General features: G+C 51.4%; 1 protein-coding gene across 1 annotated transcript in view; it reads left to right on the top strand.

The window, feature by feature from the left end:
- Nucleotides 1-18,633, top strand: part of PTPRU (protein tyrosine phosphatase receptor type U) — a 313,843-nt gene that overhangs the window by 269,624 nt on the left and 25,586 nt on the right. The window contains 7 exon segments of the mRNA XM_043506197.1: nt 2,820-2,856; nt 4,091-4,188; nt 4,285-4,401; nt 7,211-7,365; nt 9,596-9,731; nt 10,415-10,564; nt 11,030-11,203. Coding sequence (XP_043362132.1) covers nt 2,820-2,856; nt 4,091-4,188; nt 4,285-4,401; nt 7,211-7,365; nt 9,596-9,731; nt 10,415-10,564; nt 11,030-11,203 — 867 coding nt within the window.

Raw genomic sequence — 18,633 nt, forward strand, 5'->3', positions numbered from 1 at the left:
CTTCCTGTCTCTGGTCTCTTTTTCTTTTCTACTTGTGTCCAATTGGGATCATTAAGATTCGGATAAACCGAGAAGTAAGTAGCCTGTATCCCTCTCCTCACTTTTCGTCCACTTTCCTTTACTCCTCCCAAGACACCAACCTGGGGACTTCCTTCCCACTTGTGCTCTGGCCCTGATGCAAGTGGGGTAGATGTGTACAGGTGCCTGTTAAATGGCACTCAGCTGCCCCTCAGGAGGCTGCAGTTCAAGTCCTGCCTCTTACAGAGACTGCTTGTATGACCTGGGAATCAGGCTCAGCAATAGCACATGGGTACAGCGGAGTGGTGGCCATAGGAGCAGGCAGAGAGGACTGGATTGTCATCGGCACTGAGGCCTTGGTTACATGGGAAAGATTTTTCGGTGCGACTTCAAACTGGTGCAGTGCTACAGGTCTGTCTCTCCGGCGGACATGCAAGGGCTGCTTTTGGTTTAGCTTACGAAGCTTGGAAAGAAGGTTAAACTAAACAAATGATCCAAAAGAAGCTGCTCGTCTTTTAAATTGAGCTAGGATGTTTTTCTAAAGCTCTGCGCAAGGGAGCGTCTTGGGGCAGGTCTCTGGCTTGTGTTCCACAGAGGGTCAGGCTAGGTGATCCCAATGGTGTCTTCCAGCCTTGGAACCTATGAGTCAGTACTGGAATAAGCATGTCCACACAGGACTAGCAGGGACCTCTTGGATCCTGGAGTCCAGCCCCCTCCTATCACAGGCACCCCATCATATCTGCCTGGATAACTCCACCTGTATCACACTGTCCAACGCAGACAAGACTCTTTACAGCCCTGGAGCAGCTAGAGAGGCCTATGCACCAATGAAAATCAGGCTGGCTCAGTGTCCCCCCTTCTGCAGCCTGACGGAGCCGAGGGTTTTTATTTGTATGTCTGCCCATCAGTCCGGCTGTCGTCGGAAGGTGTTGTGTTTTTATTTCCTTATTGATCTCCAGCGATTGCATCATTAAAGCATGATCAAGTCAGCTTCCCCCATACCAGCAAACCGACCCCTGGAAACAAACCCTGCTGAAATTGCACATGATGGGTCTGCAGCTGGAGCCCTCCTGGTTCTATTATTGGCCTTGTTAAGATTTGCTCTGCTGTTTGGGCTGACACTTCCCTACTCAGAGTTAGTATTGTTTGCAGTAACTGGCTCAGATGAATGAGGAGTGTGGGCCATTACCCAGGTCCACATGGCTGCTTCGGACTGGGATATTATTAACAGGGCTCTCATGGTGACATTACCCACAGCCTTCAAATGTTTGTCGGCGCCGCTTGTGTAAGCAGGAAGCCTCTGACCGAGACGCCTGGCCTCTGAATGCCAGGCCAGGGCTTTGATTGTCTCTCTGGCTTCTGTGCTGTGGACACCGCCCGGCTGTAGGTAGAAAGGGCCAGGTGAGTGGCTTTCGACAGCAAATTGGAGTAGAGAGCGGTGCAGAGGGGGTCACAGAATCTGCTCCAGCATGTTGGTGGGGTGACCTTGGGGGATTCTACAGTGAAATCTCTCTCTCCTCCACCCCCCTCTTTTGAGGTCTTGTTTCCCCCCTTGGACTCCTCTTCCCCACTTGACCCTTTTTCAAACTCCTGCCCCCCTCTTGGATTGCTCGTCTCTCCCCTTTTCCAAGTCCTCTTTACTCCCTCCCCCGTTCACCCCCTGCCCATCCTTCCTCATTCTTTATAGTTCCCAGCCCTCTCCCTTCTCTCCCCGTCCCTGCTGAAAGGGGCTGCTCTCGCACTACTGCCTACCCCATAGCTACTGAGAGAGGAATTCCCCAGGGTCATGCCCATGTGCCAAACACCTCTCAGGGGTGGTGTAGGTAGACTTAATCCTGCTTCAGAGTAAGGGGATGGTCTAGATGATCTCTTGAGGTCCTGTCCAGCCCTACATTTCTATGGCTACGTCGCCACTTGGTGCTCCAGGTGTGATCCCCAGCTCACACGTACTTGTGTGAACTCTCAGCTAGCTAGTGCGCTAGAAATAGTCATGTAGCCATGGTCGCACAGGCAGCAGTGACAGGGTAGCCACCCCAAGGATATGTCCGTGGAGTCTGGGTGGGTTTGTACTTGGGCCAGCCAGCCTGTTACTCCGCTGACATGTCTGTCTACGCAAGCCGGGCATCACGCCGTCAGCTCCTGATGTAGACAGAACCTAGGGGATGATGTCAGAAAGCCCCCGCCCCCCTCTAGGGTGTCTCTGGAGTTTGCCTAGCATCCTTATTGGTGTGGACTGGGGGTGCTTGTTGATCCTGGCTGGGAACCTGTGTTTAAGGAAGGTTGTGTCTGGGGGCTTTCAGCTGAGAGTGGCCTTTAGAGAAGGCAACAAGCCCCAGGTCTGGCTTGCTGGAAACTCTTAGCTTATCTGGGGCATGGAGCGTCAGGGAGTCTCGGATCGAAGCCAGGCGTCTTACTAACTAGCCTCCTCCTGGCCTCAGAGGGCAGTCAGTCTCTCTCAGCCTGGCATTGTCTGGGACCCAGGAGAGTTCTGAGCAAGAGGCTTTATGCCCGGTACAAATACCCGTGTTCAGAGGATGGTGTTTGTTCTGAGATCACTGCAGGGGAAATCTCACCGGCCTGAGCATTCCCCCTGCCCGGGGAAATGCATAGGGCTGCCAAGTAGTCACTCTGTGCCATGGGCTTTACCCTCTCCCCATGGTCCAGTCCTCTGGTGAGCTGGCCATCAACTTGGTCAATAGGAACAGGGTCTCCATGGCAGCCCCCACTGCGGGTGGCTCATCAGCTGTGTCTCGACCAGGTCTCCTTCCCTAGAGGTTTAACAGAATCTTGTTCCATTACAGGGTTACCACAGGTCCAACCACTTCATAGCCACTCAAGGTAAAGTGCCTTCGAGCTCCTGGCTTTGTCTTTCATTCTCTGCCTCTCCCAGAGCCATTGGGCAGACAGTGCTCGGGGGTCCAGTGACCTGCAGCTTTCCCCCCAGGGGATGTGGTTTGTAATGTGGAGATTAAATCTGTGGTTCAGTGCAGGGTGGGCTGGCAACTGTACTTTCTGATCCCAGCACATTAGCACCAAACCAAATGCTGGCTGGAAATTTCCTACTGAATAACAATCACTTGCGATCCTCGCGCGCAGCCCTGTTCTCCCTGCAGGATGCCCGGGGCCTTTGCAGGCCAAATGGGGCTCAGAAACACTACAGAGTTATTTAGGCCTGATCCGAAGCATGTTGAAATTAATGGAAAGACTCCAGTTGACTTCAGTGGCCTTTGGCTCACTCCCAAAGTGGAAACGACTACCGGGTCTGATTGAAAAGATGACCAATGAACTGAATTCTCTGTGAAGGGACATTCCATTCTCATTGGCTAGGGGCTATGTCAGGGGACAAGAGGCGGGCTTCCTTAATCCTTTCATCCCAACACAACACTTCAGTGGCTCACCAGGACTGTGCTCAGATCAAAGGGTTCCAGCTATCACAACCAGCCCAGCAATTATAAATGAGTTCACACAGATCAGTGCTCAGGAGCAACCCTACCATAACATGAGATGCAAAGCTAGCGTCCATGGGCAGCCTTGTCAGAACCAACCACTGCCTGCAAGCCACCCTACCATAACAAACCAGTGTGCACAGCCCACCTCTCATGTGCAGCTCTACAATGGCAAGGCAGTGCACTCAATTCCAAAACCCACAGGCAGCCTTGCAAGAAAAAAAAATTGCTGCATGCAACCCCACTGAGTGTAGGCAACCCTACAATAATGAACTGGTGTGCACAAGTGGCACTGTAATAACAAGCCAGTGTGACCAGCCCACCACTCACATGCAACCCTACAATAACAAGAGAAAATGTTGTCAGCAGGGGAAGATACCATTTCAGTGAGGAGAGACATTTTAGCTTGACTCCCAAGGGGTTTTATTTACCAAAAAAAGTGAACAGGGGGAAAGGGAAATAGCATGATATTGAGACTGGAAGCTCATCAGAGCCAGGTCCGTTTTTTGGTATATGTCTATACAGATCCTAACCCACTGGGGCCCTGATCTCGGGGAGGCATAGTGGGATCTAAGGATAGTGGTTTCCTCTATGGGGTCTAAGTTCTTTTCCTCTTTGTCCCCCAGGCCCCAAGCAGGAAATGGTGTACGATTTTTGGCGCATGGTGTGGCAAGAGCACTGTTCCAGCATCGTGATGGTCACCAAGCTGGTGGAGGTGGGAAGGGTAAGGGACCAGTTCCATTCCTCTCCCCGACAGCTTTGGCTCTGCTAGGGCCCATCCTCCCACGGTGCTACAGCGTGGTCTGTTTGCTTGTGGCAGGTGAAGTGTTCCAAGTACTGGCCCGACGACTCCGAGATGTACGGAGACATCAAAATCACCCTGGTCAAATCGGAGATGCTGGCGGAATATGCTGTCCGGACGTTCGCCCTGGAGAGGGTAAGTGCCTGCGTTGTGCTGGCTCATCCCTGTGGATGTGGGAGGCCTGTTCTATCCCAGGTTAGGTTGCTCCCTGTCTTGTATCAGATAATCCCCTGTGCTTCCCAGGGAACGGGATGCTGCCAGCAAGCAAAGTCTGCAAGCACTTTGCAGATGCCGGGGGCCAGGCTAAACCAGGGACTGACATGTAGAGAGCTACCACCATGCACGTGCATCTAGAGCCCAGCAAATAAACAATGCTCTCATATACAGCAGTGGAGTATAAACCTGGAGTAACTGCATTGACTTCACTGGAGTCACTCTGGATTACACTGGGGTATATGAGAGCAGAAGTTGGCCCAGGATGCTGGGGTTGGTCTTGATATGTTGAAGTGGGTTACTTGTTCACCAAGGGCCTGAACCAAAGCCTAATTTAGTCAGTGGATAGACTTCCATTGACTTCAATGGGCTTGGGGTCAGCTCTGTAAGGATGAACTGGTTGGAGTACCCGATACAAGACCTAAGGTCCTCCACTCCCTCTTTGGCCAGGGCAGCATCGCTCCTTACAGTACATTCTGTAGAAAAATTGGAAAGAGTCCAGCGAAGAGCAACAAAAATTATTAGGGTACTGGAACACATGTTTTATGAGGAGAGGCTGAGGGAACTGGGATTATTTAATCTGCAGAAGAGAAGAATGGGGGGGGTGGATTTGATAGCTGCTTTCAACTACCTGAAAGGGGGTTCCAAAGAGGATGGATCTAGACTGTTCTCAGTGGTAGCAGGTGACAGAACGAGGAGTAATGGTCTCAAGTTGCAGTAGGGGAGGTTTAGGTTGGATATCAGGAAAAACTTTTTCTCTAGGAGGGTGGTGAAGCACTGGAATGTGTTACCTAGGGAGGTGGTGGAATCTCCTTCCTTAAAGGTTTTTAAGGTCAGGCTTGACAAAGCCCTGGCTGGGATGATTGAGATGAGGATTAGGTTCTGCTTTGAGCTAGATGGGCTAGATGACCTCCTGAGATCCCTTCCAACCCTGTTAGTCTATAATTCTATGATTCTCCTGGGCTGTGTCCTGGCCCATTTAAATGCCCCAAACAGTGGGGCTTCCCCCTCTTCTCCTAGGGAGCCTATTTTTCTGTCCGCTCTGTCTCACTTTAGGAAGATTGCAATTTGCTTACTGTTCAGCGTGAGTTTCCCATGGCTCAGTTGCACCCCAAAACTCATAGTGAGACTCTCTGTACCCCACTCCAAGCCATGCGCTGTGTCTCTAGTGCTCATGGCCGTCAGGCTGGTAGGAGGCGTGCTCCGAGCAGGCTGGGTAGAACTGCTCGTTATTTACATGGTCACTGTTGATCATCTAATTTTAGGGTAAGCACTATGTAATTGCAGAGTGAATGAACGATTGTTTCCATCCTCTAGTGTGGAGTGCAGGTTGCATGGCAATTACTGTACGGTATGGTTCCTTGGGATATAACAAGTGTAATGTACCCCCTAATCTACAGGAACACGAAATTACTGTCTCGTTATGAGCTAGGTACAAACAGCTTCCTGGAAACAAGTGCATTCATTACCAGGCCATTGCTTGGTGCCCCGGAGGCCTGTGCAGAAGGGCTGCTTATCACGGGTTGTCTGTTTTTAACCCCATCGTCGCTGACGAAAAAAGAGCTGAGACTATGTGGCTGTAGGGTACCAGGAACATCTGTCCATGGCACTGCCAGCTTGCAAGATTTAGCAATTGCTACTTAGCTCATCCCTGCGGGGGTTAATCCACGGGGCCCACGCAGAACTGTGAACGCTGTATCTTGTTAGGGGGCGCTAGAGGTATGGGGCAAGATTCTTCCCTCCGTTTACACCAGGGCACTGTGTGTGTAAATTATCACCCTAGACCCCTAAGCCAACCCTAACCCCCTAAGCTAACTCTAACCCGCTAACCCTAACCTAGCCCTGACTGGTGAAAATGACTGCCCAAGGTGTAGGGTCATGGAGACTCACACCCACCCCTGTCTGTTCATGAGTGACCGCACACTCGGCAGCACCTGGGCACGCTCATCCCAGGAAATGCAATGACATGGCCAGTAGGGAACAGGCGCATTCTCGTACACAGCCACAGGAGTTAACTGGCTGTTAAAACGCTGCTGTCCTTTGTTCCCTCCCAGCAAGGGCAGCCTCGCTGGTGACGTGACGGGAGCAATGTCAGGGTAGGGTCTCCTGGCATGATATCGCTGCAGGATTGTCTCTTTAGAGTGCAGCATGCCCGGCCCGTGGCTCGCACACTCACATCCTGTCATCTCTGGGGTGCAGTGAGGGGGCAGTGCTGCCAGCCAGCTGGAAGCCTTTCCTGGCCATGACACAGTGACCCCAGGACTCTGGCTGCCCAGGGAGTGCTGGGGATGTGCCGTGTCAAAGATGGGGCAGGGGGAGGGTGTTTGAAGAGCAAAGCCCTCATGCCCTTGAGGGCTGCAAAGAAGGCCTGGGCTCAGGTGGCAGGGGGTAGTGGCACAGGGACCTGCACAGGGGAAGGAGAGTGTCCCAGCATGGAGGAGAGGGTGGCATTGCTGAATGGATACACTCTGAATCACTGCCTCAGGGTCGGCAACTGGGGCTGGCACCATGCCTCACAGCACGTCCAGAACAACAAGAACCCATGCCTGGGTGCATGCCCCCCTCCCCGCACACTGAACAGAGGTGCAGGGCCAGGGAGGAGCGTGCTCGGAGCGGCAACCTGTCAGGTGCTCCAGATCACTAGCATGTGAGCCAGCAAAGCCAGACCCAGACCTTGGCTCCTGCCTCCGGGATTCCTCTGGCCTCACCCTGCCTTGTGCTTCCTTTGCAGAGGGGCTACTCAGCGAGGCATGAGGTGAAGCAGTTCCACTTCACGTCGTGGCCCGAACACGGGGTGCCTTACCACGCCACCGGGCTCTTGGCCTTCATCCGGAGAGTGAAGGTTTCCACACCCCCCGACACAGGGCCTATAGTCATCCACTGCAGGTAAGAACCAGCTGCAGCTGCTTGGAGAACCCCAGAGATTTCACTGCCGGGCAGTGGAAGGGGACGCAGCGCTCATAGGCGTCATGTGACTCCTGCATTTGGAGAGGCTGGCTGTGAGCACTGGAAGCTCCCTAGAAGTGGGAGGACTTGAGCAAGGGGATGGGGTCTGCCCCATAGAATCATGTCCTAGAGCGCTTTGGCTTGGAGTGTAGGATGCTTGGATTGAAAATAAAATATTTAACAGGGAGCTATGAAATGTGTGACTTGGCTGCAGCAGGTAAGGAGTCTCTGGTTTATGGCTCAGGGTTGGATGTCTCTGCATGAACGTACTGAGCTGTAAAATGTTCTTACCCAGGCTGATGGGTAACAGGTGCCTCTGAAATAGGAGGCAGCTAGGGGAGGGTGTATATTTCAAGCACTTGCGATTTGGAGTACTGCACAGGGGCCTGCGTGTTCTCCTGACGTGAATTTACAGCCTGGTGAAATGAATCCATGTTGACCCAGAGCCTGAAAGCCCCTGTTCAGTCTCAGTACAAACATCTCCCATGCTGTCCCCTCAAGCCAGCATCTAACCCTGCTTCGGAGCTGTCACTTGAGAGTGTGTTGTTCAGTCCCCCTGGCCAGTTAGACTCAGGACCGCTCTACTGAGATTCTTGGATTTGAAAGCCAGAAGGGACCATTGTGACCATCTAGTCTGTCCCTGTCCATAGGACAGGCCAGAGAACTCCCACCAAATAATTCCTAGAGCACGCTTTATCAAGGAGGCCAGTGAGTCCCAGCTGTGATGGGTTTTTCACGGGAATGTGGACAGCTGGCCACTTGTAAATACTCAATTTAAGACCACAAACTCCTCTTTTAGAGTTTCCCTCCACAGCCACCAGCTGGTGGTCTCTTCCAGGAATCCCCTGCTTTTCACAGAAATGCAACCACTTCTAGGGTGGAGCAGGGAAGCTATTTAGCAGCACATGGCAACACAACTCAGCAGTTCAGGACAGGATGTGGAAGAGAATATTGAATCATTGTCACTGGGTGGTCCCCTGTGAGCTAGCAGCAGCTAGTTTTGCCTACCTCTGCCTTCTTTCAGGCTCTCAGCTCTCCCCTCAGTGCTTCCTTCCTTTCCATTTATATGCTCCCAGCTGCTGGAGTTGTTTCCCTTCAAATAAACTCCTCAGTCTCTGCTCAGTACTGGTCTTCCCACTAGGTTCCAGTTAACCTACATTGGTAGGGATTTGAGTTTGCTCCTGACTCCTGTTACATCATTTCTTGGAGATCTTCCATGCAATGACTGGTGAGGCTCAAGGAGAAGATCAGGGCCAGGAATGAGTGGCCAGGCCTCTGGTTTGAACCTGAAACGGAACAGAAAGTGCCTGTCCTCTCTGACCATCCATCAGAGTGTCCCAGACTTCCTTTGCGTCGGGTTCACAGCTGGGCAAACAAGGAGGAGCTGATGAATGAGAGGGATTTTTTATTTGATTTCTCCTTGTCAATTGCCTCATCAGTATTCATTCACTGGAGACAAGGAGTGTGATTAGTCCCCATAGTCTGTAATCACTGATAATCACGGGGAGTGATTCATCAGCCCCAGAAATTAGCATTTCACTGTAAAAGCCTCTGGGAAAAGAGGACAGGGGGAGTAAATCCTGGCATGCTGGGGATTGGTATGGCTCAGACAAGTGGATTGTCTGATGGGGTGAGTGTGATGGGCAGGGTTGGGATGTTTCTAAGGGTATATCTACACTGCAGACCCGGGGTACAGCTCAGGTGGCCAGACCTAAACTAGTCTTAATCCAGGTGGCTCAGGTACCCTAACGGTGAAGCTGTGGCAGCACGGACTTCAGTACAGGCTGCACAAACCCACCCAGGACCCCGGGCGATTACTCGGGCGGCTAGTCCAGGCTGAAACATGCACTGCTGCAGCTGGGCTGCTCCAATATCCAGCCTAGACAGATTACAGGTCGTTTGGGTCGGCACTCCGTGATTGCAGTGTAGGGATAACTTAAGCTTCTTCCACCTGGTCTGTCTGTAGGAGGGACTGGCGAGGTTTTGAGCTGGTGCCTGAATGTGTTTCTGTGTCATGTGTCATGTCGTGCCGTGTGTGGGTGTGTTGTGTCTATGTGTCATGTGTACACATGCTGTCATTTGACGTGACCGATAGGTTTTGCTGGCTTTACTCCCATGTAATTACTGATCCTGTATTTGTTTGTTTCCCTCCCACTCCCCATTGCCCCAGTGCTGGCACCGGGAGGACAGGCTGTTACATCGTCCTGGATGTGATGCTGGACATGGCTGAGTGCGAGGGCGTTGTGGACATTTACAACTGCGTGAAGACGCTGTGTTCGCGGAGAATCAACATGATCCAGACGGAGGTGTGTAGGGAGGGTAAAGCCTTTTAACAACAGGATTCCCAGATCTGGTATCAGGTGCAGAGTCTGTTCCCCTCCCTTCTCTGTATCCACCACAGTCTGGTGCCAGGAGGAGAGACAGGACTAGGCTGGGATGCATCTAAAGGAGACTTGTTACTGAGGCTGCTGGACACAGGCAGATCCTGTGGTTCTCTCTGACTCCCTAGCTACCAGCCTGTGTTCCCTATACAGGGATTCCCTAAGTCCTGGCCCTGAGTGAGCAGTCAATTAAAATAGTTAGTGAAGCTTAATCTTAGTTAATTAGCCCTTCCTGCATCAGGTATTGCTGCTCTGTCTCCATAACATCCTCTGATGCTCCCATGGAAAGCAAAAAACCCATCCCTGCCACCATGTCTGGCAATGTCCTTCCAGGAATGGCCTCAGCAAACATGACAAAGCCTGCGGGGTCTGGAGAGCCATGGACATTTGGCATAATCCTTCCCAGAGGGCTCCCCAGGTGGGCAATGCTGAGCCACTTCACCTAGGCAAAGCGGCAGCTCAGGGCAACAGAGTCAGCGTTTGTACTGTATATGTGCCCCTGATGGAACAGTGAGTCCTGGTGTGTCTGGGGCCTCTTCAATGGGCCCCCTTCTCCGCTCCCCTCCCGGAGCCCATTGCTAATGCTGGTGTCGTTCCTCCCCCTGAAGGAGCAGTATGTCTTCATCCACGACGCCATCCTGGAAGCCTGCCTGTGTGGGGAAACTGCCATCCCGGTCAGCGAATTCAAGCCGACGTACAAGGAGATGGTCAGGATAGAACCGCAGAGCAACTCCTCGCAGCTGCGGGAGGAATTCCAGGTAAGCACCCAGGAAGCTTCTCTGGGCCGGGGGGCTCCATTCACCCTTGGGAGGTTACAGAGACACTGCCAGTCCTTCCTGGGGGCAAGACGTTCCTAGGAACTACAGTTCAAAGCCACCAAGTGTCCTGTTGCCCTGTTCCCTGCCCCCATCCCGCTCCCCAGCTCAGACTCAACCTCTTACTACGAACAGCATCTGCCTGTGGGAGGCCAGAAGCCCCTGTCCAGGTGGGGTGTCACCAGGCAACCAGAGAGCTGCCTTCCCTCACTTCTCCCTTGAGGCTTCAGTCAATGCTGGCCTTGCACGGAGAAGGGAGCTCTGCTGAGAGCCCACGCCCCAGGGAGCTCTGCTGCTGAGCAGAGCAGCCCTGTTAGTGCAAGTCGCAGGCTGGGTCTAGTCCAGATGGAAAGGGGAGCCTGCGGGGGAGGGATGGGTTTAGTAACCCCGGCGCTGTGTGCCTCGCAGACCCTGAACTCGGTCACGCCCCACCTGGACGTGGAGGAGTGCAGCATCGCCCTCCTGCCGCGGAACCGGGAGAAGAACCGCAGCATGGACGTCCTGCCTCCGGACCGATGCCTTCCCTTCCTTATCTCCATGGACGGGGACAGTAACAACTACATCAACGCGGCCTTAACCGACGTGAGTGCACCCCCAGGGAGCTGGCACAGGCTCATCCCGGGAGGCGGGAAGGCCAGAGACATAGCCCGATCCTAGTTCTCACTTTCTCTGCTACTGGACCCTTGGGGTCTGATTCCTCATGGCCACGCACCCGGTGCCTACGCTGAGAGGGGTGTGAAGTGGGCAAGCTAGGCCCAGATCCTCAAAGGTACCAGACTCCCTTAGAAATCAATGGGAATTAGACACCTACACACTTTTGAGGAGCTGTCCGCAGCCTCACCAGATCAGAATAGTAACATTTCAAGCTCCCCTCCGCAATGGCTCCCTGGGCTACCAGTCCATGGAGACTCAGCCCCTTGGTTCTGAGCCCCTGCCTATGGGAATACAATTATCTAGTGGAACCAAGAGCCTGGCTTGCTGTGTGCCTTATGGGTGTGATGCAGGGAGGGGGGTGGGAGGAGCCTGTGCATCATTAGGAGCACATCGGAGAAGTGACTTGTGCTCGCTCGTCAGTTTTGCTCCAAACCGGGCACAGTCAGGGCTGCCGGTCTTTGCGTTATGATATCCCACCCCGGTGCATGTGTTTCCTTTTCCACATAAAACCTGGGGTTGGTTAAAAGTCTGGCCCCATTTCATACAGCCCCCCAAAGTCTAAGATGTGGGTGCATGTTGGATGTGTGTATTTAGCTATAAGGAGGAGACCTTATAGGTCAGTGCTGAGGTTCTGCAGTGGGGGATGTCCTGTAAACAGCAGAGAAAGAGGGGGGGAAGGAAGGAAAGAATAGACAACAGGCAGGCTGGGATGTTTCTTTGGCTCTGATATAGCACTTTTCCTCTTTAGCTCTCAAAAGCTCTTTACAAAGAAAGGTAATGATCATTACCATCATTTAATGGGTGGGGAAACTGAGGCACATAGATGTGACATGATTCACAGCAGGTGGACGTCAGAGCCAGATCCTCCCAACTCTTTGGCTAGACCCCTGCCCCCTAGGCCATGCTGTCTCCCATGTATAGGCTTAACTCCCAAATCTCGGCAATGGTTTCAGATGCTGCAGTGGCTCCGTGGGTCCCCCCACTCCGCTGAGGCAGGATGAAGTTGAGAGGAACACTATTGCAAATGAAGTAGAAAGGATGCAGAAGCCTGGAAGCTCTGAGCACGCTGCCTATAGCGTGAAGAGATGGGTCATTTATCACTGAAACCGCTTTTCTTTCTTCAGACCAAGTAGGGCATTTTCACATCCATGCAGCAATGAATCAACTCCCATCGCATGGTGCATTCCCTAAGACCAGCGTCCCCCCCCCCCCGCCCCTGGACTCCTGTAGCACTCCTGATTACGTCAGGGGCCTGGTGCATACCAGCTGAGCTCTGCGATTTTCATCCCGTGGGCAGTTTATCACGTTATGTCTTCATACAGATCTTGTCTCCCTGTTATCTTCTTTCACTTACAGCAGAATCACTTCATAAACCAGAGGCAGTCGCTATGAATGGCTCTGTAGCAACAGCCATCTGTTCTGGGGAAGCTTACACCTTTGGCTAACACACGCAGCGAGCTTTGTTTTATGTTGTTTTGTTTTTCTTGTATCACCAGGCCTCTCTCACTGGATCTCTGCTTCAAGAACAGCCTGGGTCAGAGAACAGAATTTCGTTTACACTTTGCTGAATGCAAAGCTCTTTGGATCCGATCTGGAGGATAGGTCCATCAATTGCTATTAGCCTGGATGGACAGGGATGGTGTCCCTAGCTTCTGTTTGCCTGAAGCTGGGAATGGGCAACAGGATGGATCATCTGATTACCTGTTCTGTTCATTCCCTCTGGGGCTCCTGGCATTGGCCACTGTCGGAAGACAGGAACTGGGTCAGATGGACCTTTGCTCTGACCCAGTATGGCCGTTCTTATGTTCTTATTCGTGGTGAAGGATTAAACCCCTTATCGTCGTCATCTATTTTTGTTGTTGTTAAGAAATGTCATGTTCTTTAAGGGCTGTTGAAGGTCGGTCAGCTCAGTCTGTCTGTCCTAGTAAGTTTGGACATAACACTGATCCCTGTGACACTTTAAGCACTGAGCGCTGTGGCGTTTCCGGTGTTGAAATGAGTCTGGCAGACTTAGGGCTCAATTCAGCATTTGCTGTCTCTGGTTCTTATATTGCCTCTCTTGCTGTAGTATCTGAACAGTTTACCCCTGGGAGGCAGGGCAGTGCTATCATCCCCGTGAGACAGATGGGAAACCGAGGCACAGAGCTCTTAAGTGATTTGCCCAAGATCATGCAGGAAGTCTGTGGCAGAGCAAGAACTTGAACCCAAGTCTCCAGCTAGTACCCTAACCTCTGGGCCAGCCTTTCTCCTTGGCCTTGCTGCTGAGGGGGGCAGGTAATATGGAATGGGATGCTGGATTTTGTGAGCCTGATACCTGTACATTGGGATGTGGATTAAGATCAATTCATTTCATGGGGATAAAGGAACAACCTGGCACTGCACCACAAAGAGCTATGCAAGAGAGAGATGACTAGATAAAAGAGAGCATCTGTTAAGTGGAGGCATTATCATACAGCTGCTAGAGGACTCACTGGACCCCACGGGCTGGGCTCCAGGGGAATAACATTTTCTCTTTTAAGAGCAACAAGGAGTCCAGTGGCACCTTAAAGACTAACAGATTTATTTGGGCATAAGCTTTCGTGGGTAAAAAACCCAGTTCTTCAGATGTATGGAGTGAAAATTACAGATGCAGGCATAAATATACTAACACATGAAGAGAAGTGAGTTACCTCACAAGTGGAAAACCAGTTTCTGTTTGATTTATACTTATGAGAAGGCTTGAGCTGTCTGAGTGTGTTCAATGAGAACTAGGAATTTAGATTCTGTTTAATAGATTATTTTATTTACCATATTTAGTGGAATTCCAGTAGCACCAAAAGACCCAAACTAGATCAAGGCCCCATTGCAGCAGGCTCTGGACAGACACATGTGAGGCCTATGAAGAGCGTTACAAGTTAAACAGGCAAGACAGACAACGGCTGGGTGAAAGCAAATATCATCCTCACGTGACAGATGAGTTTTGCTGCGCTGAGACATTCAGTGACTTCCTGAGGTCTTGTATGGAGTTGTGGCAGAACTGGGAGTTGAATCCAGATCTCCTGAGCCTCAGTCCAATGTCATAACCAGTCTCTTTCATTCTATGGTGATGAAATGGCTGCTGCCTCTCGCCGACAGATTTCACAAGTGGCCCAAACTATTATGTGAATTCCTACAAGTAGCGATCCAACTCCATGAGCAACTGGAACAAAAGGGGAAAGCCGACACATTTGCAACAAGTGCTGCCCCCTTGGTTTGCACCCATAGCATGGAAGAGTGTCACTCTGTTAGCACACAAGATGAGTTGGTGACATACGTATGAGAAAAGAAACTTGGAAGGGGTTTTTTTCCCCCCTTTTCTCAGGCCTTGGAAGGAAATCCATTATGCACAGAAGTCACTTGCCACAGCACAAGCTGAAGTGTTGCAAATGTGTCTAACAAAAGAGCAGCCAAAGGAAGGAGCAGGCAATATTGAAAGTGAATGCTGCCGAGGTGTTCCTTCCCGGGGACACAGCGAGTCCCCGGGAGGCGGTAATGAGGTGGGAAAGTGGATAATGAACAGCCGCCATCTCGCAAGGTACTTGGCGTCTAGCATGTCGCTTGGCAAATTAAGGCTCCTTCAAGGAGGCAGAAAGAGGAGCTTGCGTCTTGAGAGAGATGCATTTGGGGGCGTGGGGGTGTGTGTTCAGTGCACAAGCGGCTGCTCAGGAGCAGCGAGAGCTAATGTTGCTGTTATTTAGATCGCGACGCCGACGAGAAATGAGAAAGCTGTTGGCAATTGTGGGAGAAGAGAGCCGTGATTGCGCCTGTTCTGACCCTCAGGCAGAGATTCATGGATTCCAAGGCCAGAAGGGACCGTTGTGATCATCCAGGCCAAAGAACTTCCCCCCAAAAGTCCCTAGAGCAGAGATTTTACAACAGTGGTCCTCAAACTGTGGGGCGCACCTCCCTGGGAGGGCATGGAGGAACGTTCAGGGAGGCGTGGTCAGGGGGGCGTGGTGGGGTCTGGGCCAGCCCCCATGGGGAGTGGGGAGGGAGCACCACCCAGCCCCACTCTGCCTCTAGCTCCACTCTGGCCCCAGCCTTGGTCCCTGGCTCCCGGCCCTGACCATGGCTCCACTCCCAGTCCCTGGTCCCAGCATGGCTCAGCCCCCAGCTGCAGCCCTGGGCATGGCTTGGCTCCTGGCCCCAGGTCCCTGGCTCCTGACAGTGGCTCCTGGGGGGCACAGATTGATTCCATTACTGGTAAGGGGGGGGACAAATAAAAAGTTTGGGGACCACTGTTTTAGAATATTAGAATATTATTAAATATTTCTTCTCTATGTAGGTACTTAAAGACTATAATCAAGTCATCCCTTAGCCTTCTCTTTGTTACGCTAAGTAGATTGAGTTTCTTGAGTCTATCACCATAAGGCAGGTTTTCCAATCCTTTAATCATTCTCATGGTTCTTCTCTGAATGCTCTCCAATTTATCAACATCCTTCTTGAATTGTGGGCAACAGAACCAGACACAGGATACTTGCAATGGTGGCACCAGTGCCAAACCCAGAGGTAAAATAACCTCTGTGCTCTTATTCGAGATTTCACTGTTTATGCATCTCATGATTACCCTAGCTCTTTTGGCCACAGCGTCATTCTGGGAACTCATGTTCAGCTGATTGTCCACCATGACCCCCAAATCTATTGTCTTCCATGGAGCTGTGTTGATTTTTATCCCAGCTGAGGATCTGGGGCTATATTAGCATTTAACAAAATTCCCTAAATATTAGAGGTGGCCAGAAAAATCCCAGTGGGACACATTTTTCATCAGAATTTCATGATTAATTGAACTTGAAACATTTCAATTTCAACTGAGTTCCCATGGCAGCCAGCCCAAGAAACCTTCCAGGTCTGCAGCTCTGGGGCAGCCAACCAGGCGGACTGTCCTGACATCAGGAACCCCAGGGCTCCCAAGATCCACAGCTCCATTCCCCTTCATGGAGAATTTAAAAATGTTTGTTTTTCACTCTCTATCACAATGGTAACCAGCTCTCGAAATATCAAAATCCTCCACAAAACAGAATGACTTTCTCCACGCAGCTCTACCAGATGCCCGGTAACTACTGTCATGAGGTTTATCCTGTCTCAGCCCCGTAACAGCTAATCTTATATTTACACTCATTATTAGTGGCGAAATTCAGCCTTAACCACAAGGCACTCCTGAGTTTTCATTCATTTGGATACTGTTTCCTCCACTATGCTGAGCCACAGTCTTCAAACGGTCCCAGCTCTCAGCTGCTACTAGCCTAGGTAGGACTAGACTGGTGTGAACTAGAATGAAAAAGCTCCATATTGCATCATCCTTGAAGCTAAGCAGTACCCTGGATGGAGCTAGATAGCCCTGATCCAACAAGGTGCTTAAGCATGTACTTAACTTTAAGCATGAGTCATCCCATTGATTTTAGTGGAATTAGCCACATGCTTGGGTAGGCACAGAAAAGGCCTAGAAGCAGAAAGTCTCGTTTTTAGTGTTTCTGTGCCCAGTTAAATGGCTCCATGCCAGCAGCAGGTGAAAGACTCCGACTTGTTTATGCAGTATGGAATCCTTGGGCACTGTGGAAATGTACGACACGTTCATTAGCTGAAACCTCTTCCCTTCTGCCCGACACAGCTCCTGGTTTCTGGGATCCCTCAGCTTTTGCTACAGGTGTAATCAGGCTAGTGACTTGCAGTCAGAGGACAGTAGGCGGGAATTTACACAATGATTTCCTTTCCCTACAAGCTCCATGCTCTCTTTCTCTCCGTGTCTCGTTGTGGGCATTTGGTTTGCTTTTCTATTTTTTAGAGCGGGGCTTCTCAAACTTTTTTTGCTGGAACTCCCTTTGAAAACATTTCAGGCTGTAACAACCCCCCAAAAAGTGACAACCATGCCACCGTTATTTCTATGCTGCTGCTGGCAGCAGGGCTGCCTGCGGAGTTGGACATCCGGCCAGCAGCCGCTGCCGCTCCCAACACCCTCCAACAAGAGTCTTGCAACCCCCTTTTGGGTCGGGTGTGAGAAACACTGGTTTAAAAGGACTCATTTTAAGAAAGCTGTTTTAGTCCAAAGGTCCATTTCTGAAATTATTATCTCCTCCCTCCGTTTTTGAAAACTCACCCTGGGTTTAAGGCAGCTGATGTTAATCAAACCCAAATCCCCTGGGGGAGCAGGGAGATTGGATTTCTCCTTGAGCCTTGTTTTTCCAGGCAAAGGCGTGAAGACATTCTGTGAGCGCAGAGAATTTGTCACTTGTGCGCCGAGTGTTGTTTCAGGAGTCCTTTAGTGGGGGTGGAGAACCAGCAAACACTCCACTATCTGTCCTCTCTCTCTTCAGGTGCCCCTAAAAACCCTTGTTGCTTTTAAAGTGTTAACAAGCAGCACAATTTCCTTTGGAGAGGGGTCTTTCATGCTGTCTTTTTTTTACCCTAAGAAAATGTTTGCAAGTAGCAAAGCCACAGAGGTGTCTTGCCTCTAAGCTTCCCTTCACCCCCAGAGAGATTACGCCTCGGGGGAGTAAAACTGAGAGGCACTTTTGTTCTGCGCCCCTCTTACGTGGAGCATGTAACTTTCTGGGGGAAAAAAATCCACGGCGCTGACATTTCTTGGGTTTGTGCTTGGATTAGAGGTGATCCCCACCCCCCTGCAGCAAGATGGATAAAGCTCTATGTTTGAGAGATCTGAGGGTGAGAAGTGTGTCTTCTCCCCCAAGGGATGTCAAAGTGCTGAGATAACATAAAGATGCATTTTTAAAGCATTCAGCTTGCCAGGGCCAAGCCCTGAAATAGGACAAGGACCATGGGTGTCTTGGGCCTCTTCCTCATGTCGCTTGCACTTGTGTCCCACTGTTAACGTAGTGGGTATTACTCCTGATTTACACCAGCATGAAGGGGATCTGAATCAGGCTCCTCACTCCTGGTTCTTCAGTGCGTTCATGCCCCTGTGTTGCCCCCTGAGTGATGTGAAGGGGCCCGAAAGTGGAGCTGGTCACTGAGAATGCCCCTGGCCTGGCAGAACTCCCAGCTGGCACAGAGCCACCCTGCCCGGTTCCTGCACCACCCCCAACACTTTCACATGGTCCTTGTAAGATGTGTGTATGTGTCGGGGCAGGCAGGCGCAAGGGAGAGTGGCACCCATCGTGTGCCGTACTTCGCTATGCCCAGCTGCCAGCAGTCCCTTGGGAGTATCGCCAGCGGATGTGAGCAACCCTTGCCAGGGCTCAGATCTGCCCTGAGAGTCAGGTTCCCAGGTGCCCCTAAAGTGCTGAGCAGAAACTTGACAGAGTAGAGAAAGCAGGTCCTTGGGCCAGATCTCCAGCTGGTGGTGTAAATCAGCACAGCTCCACTGAAGTCCATAGAGCCTCCTG

This window comes from Dermochelys coriacea, chromosome 19 (assembly GCF_009764565.3).
Source record: "Dermochelys coriacea isolate rDerCor1 chromosome 19, rDerCor1.pri.v4, whole genome shotgun sequence".
Taxonomy (NCBI): domain Eukaryota; kingdom Metazoa; phylum Chordata; order Testudines; family Dermochelyidae; genus Dermochelys; species Dermochelys coriacea.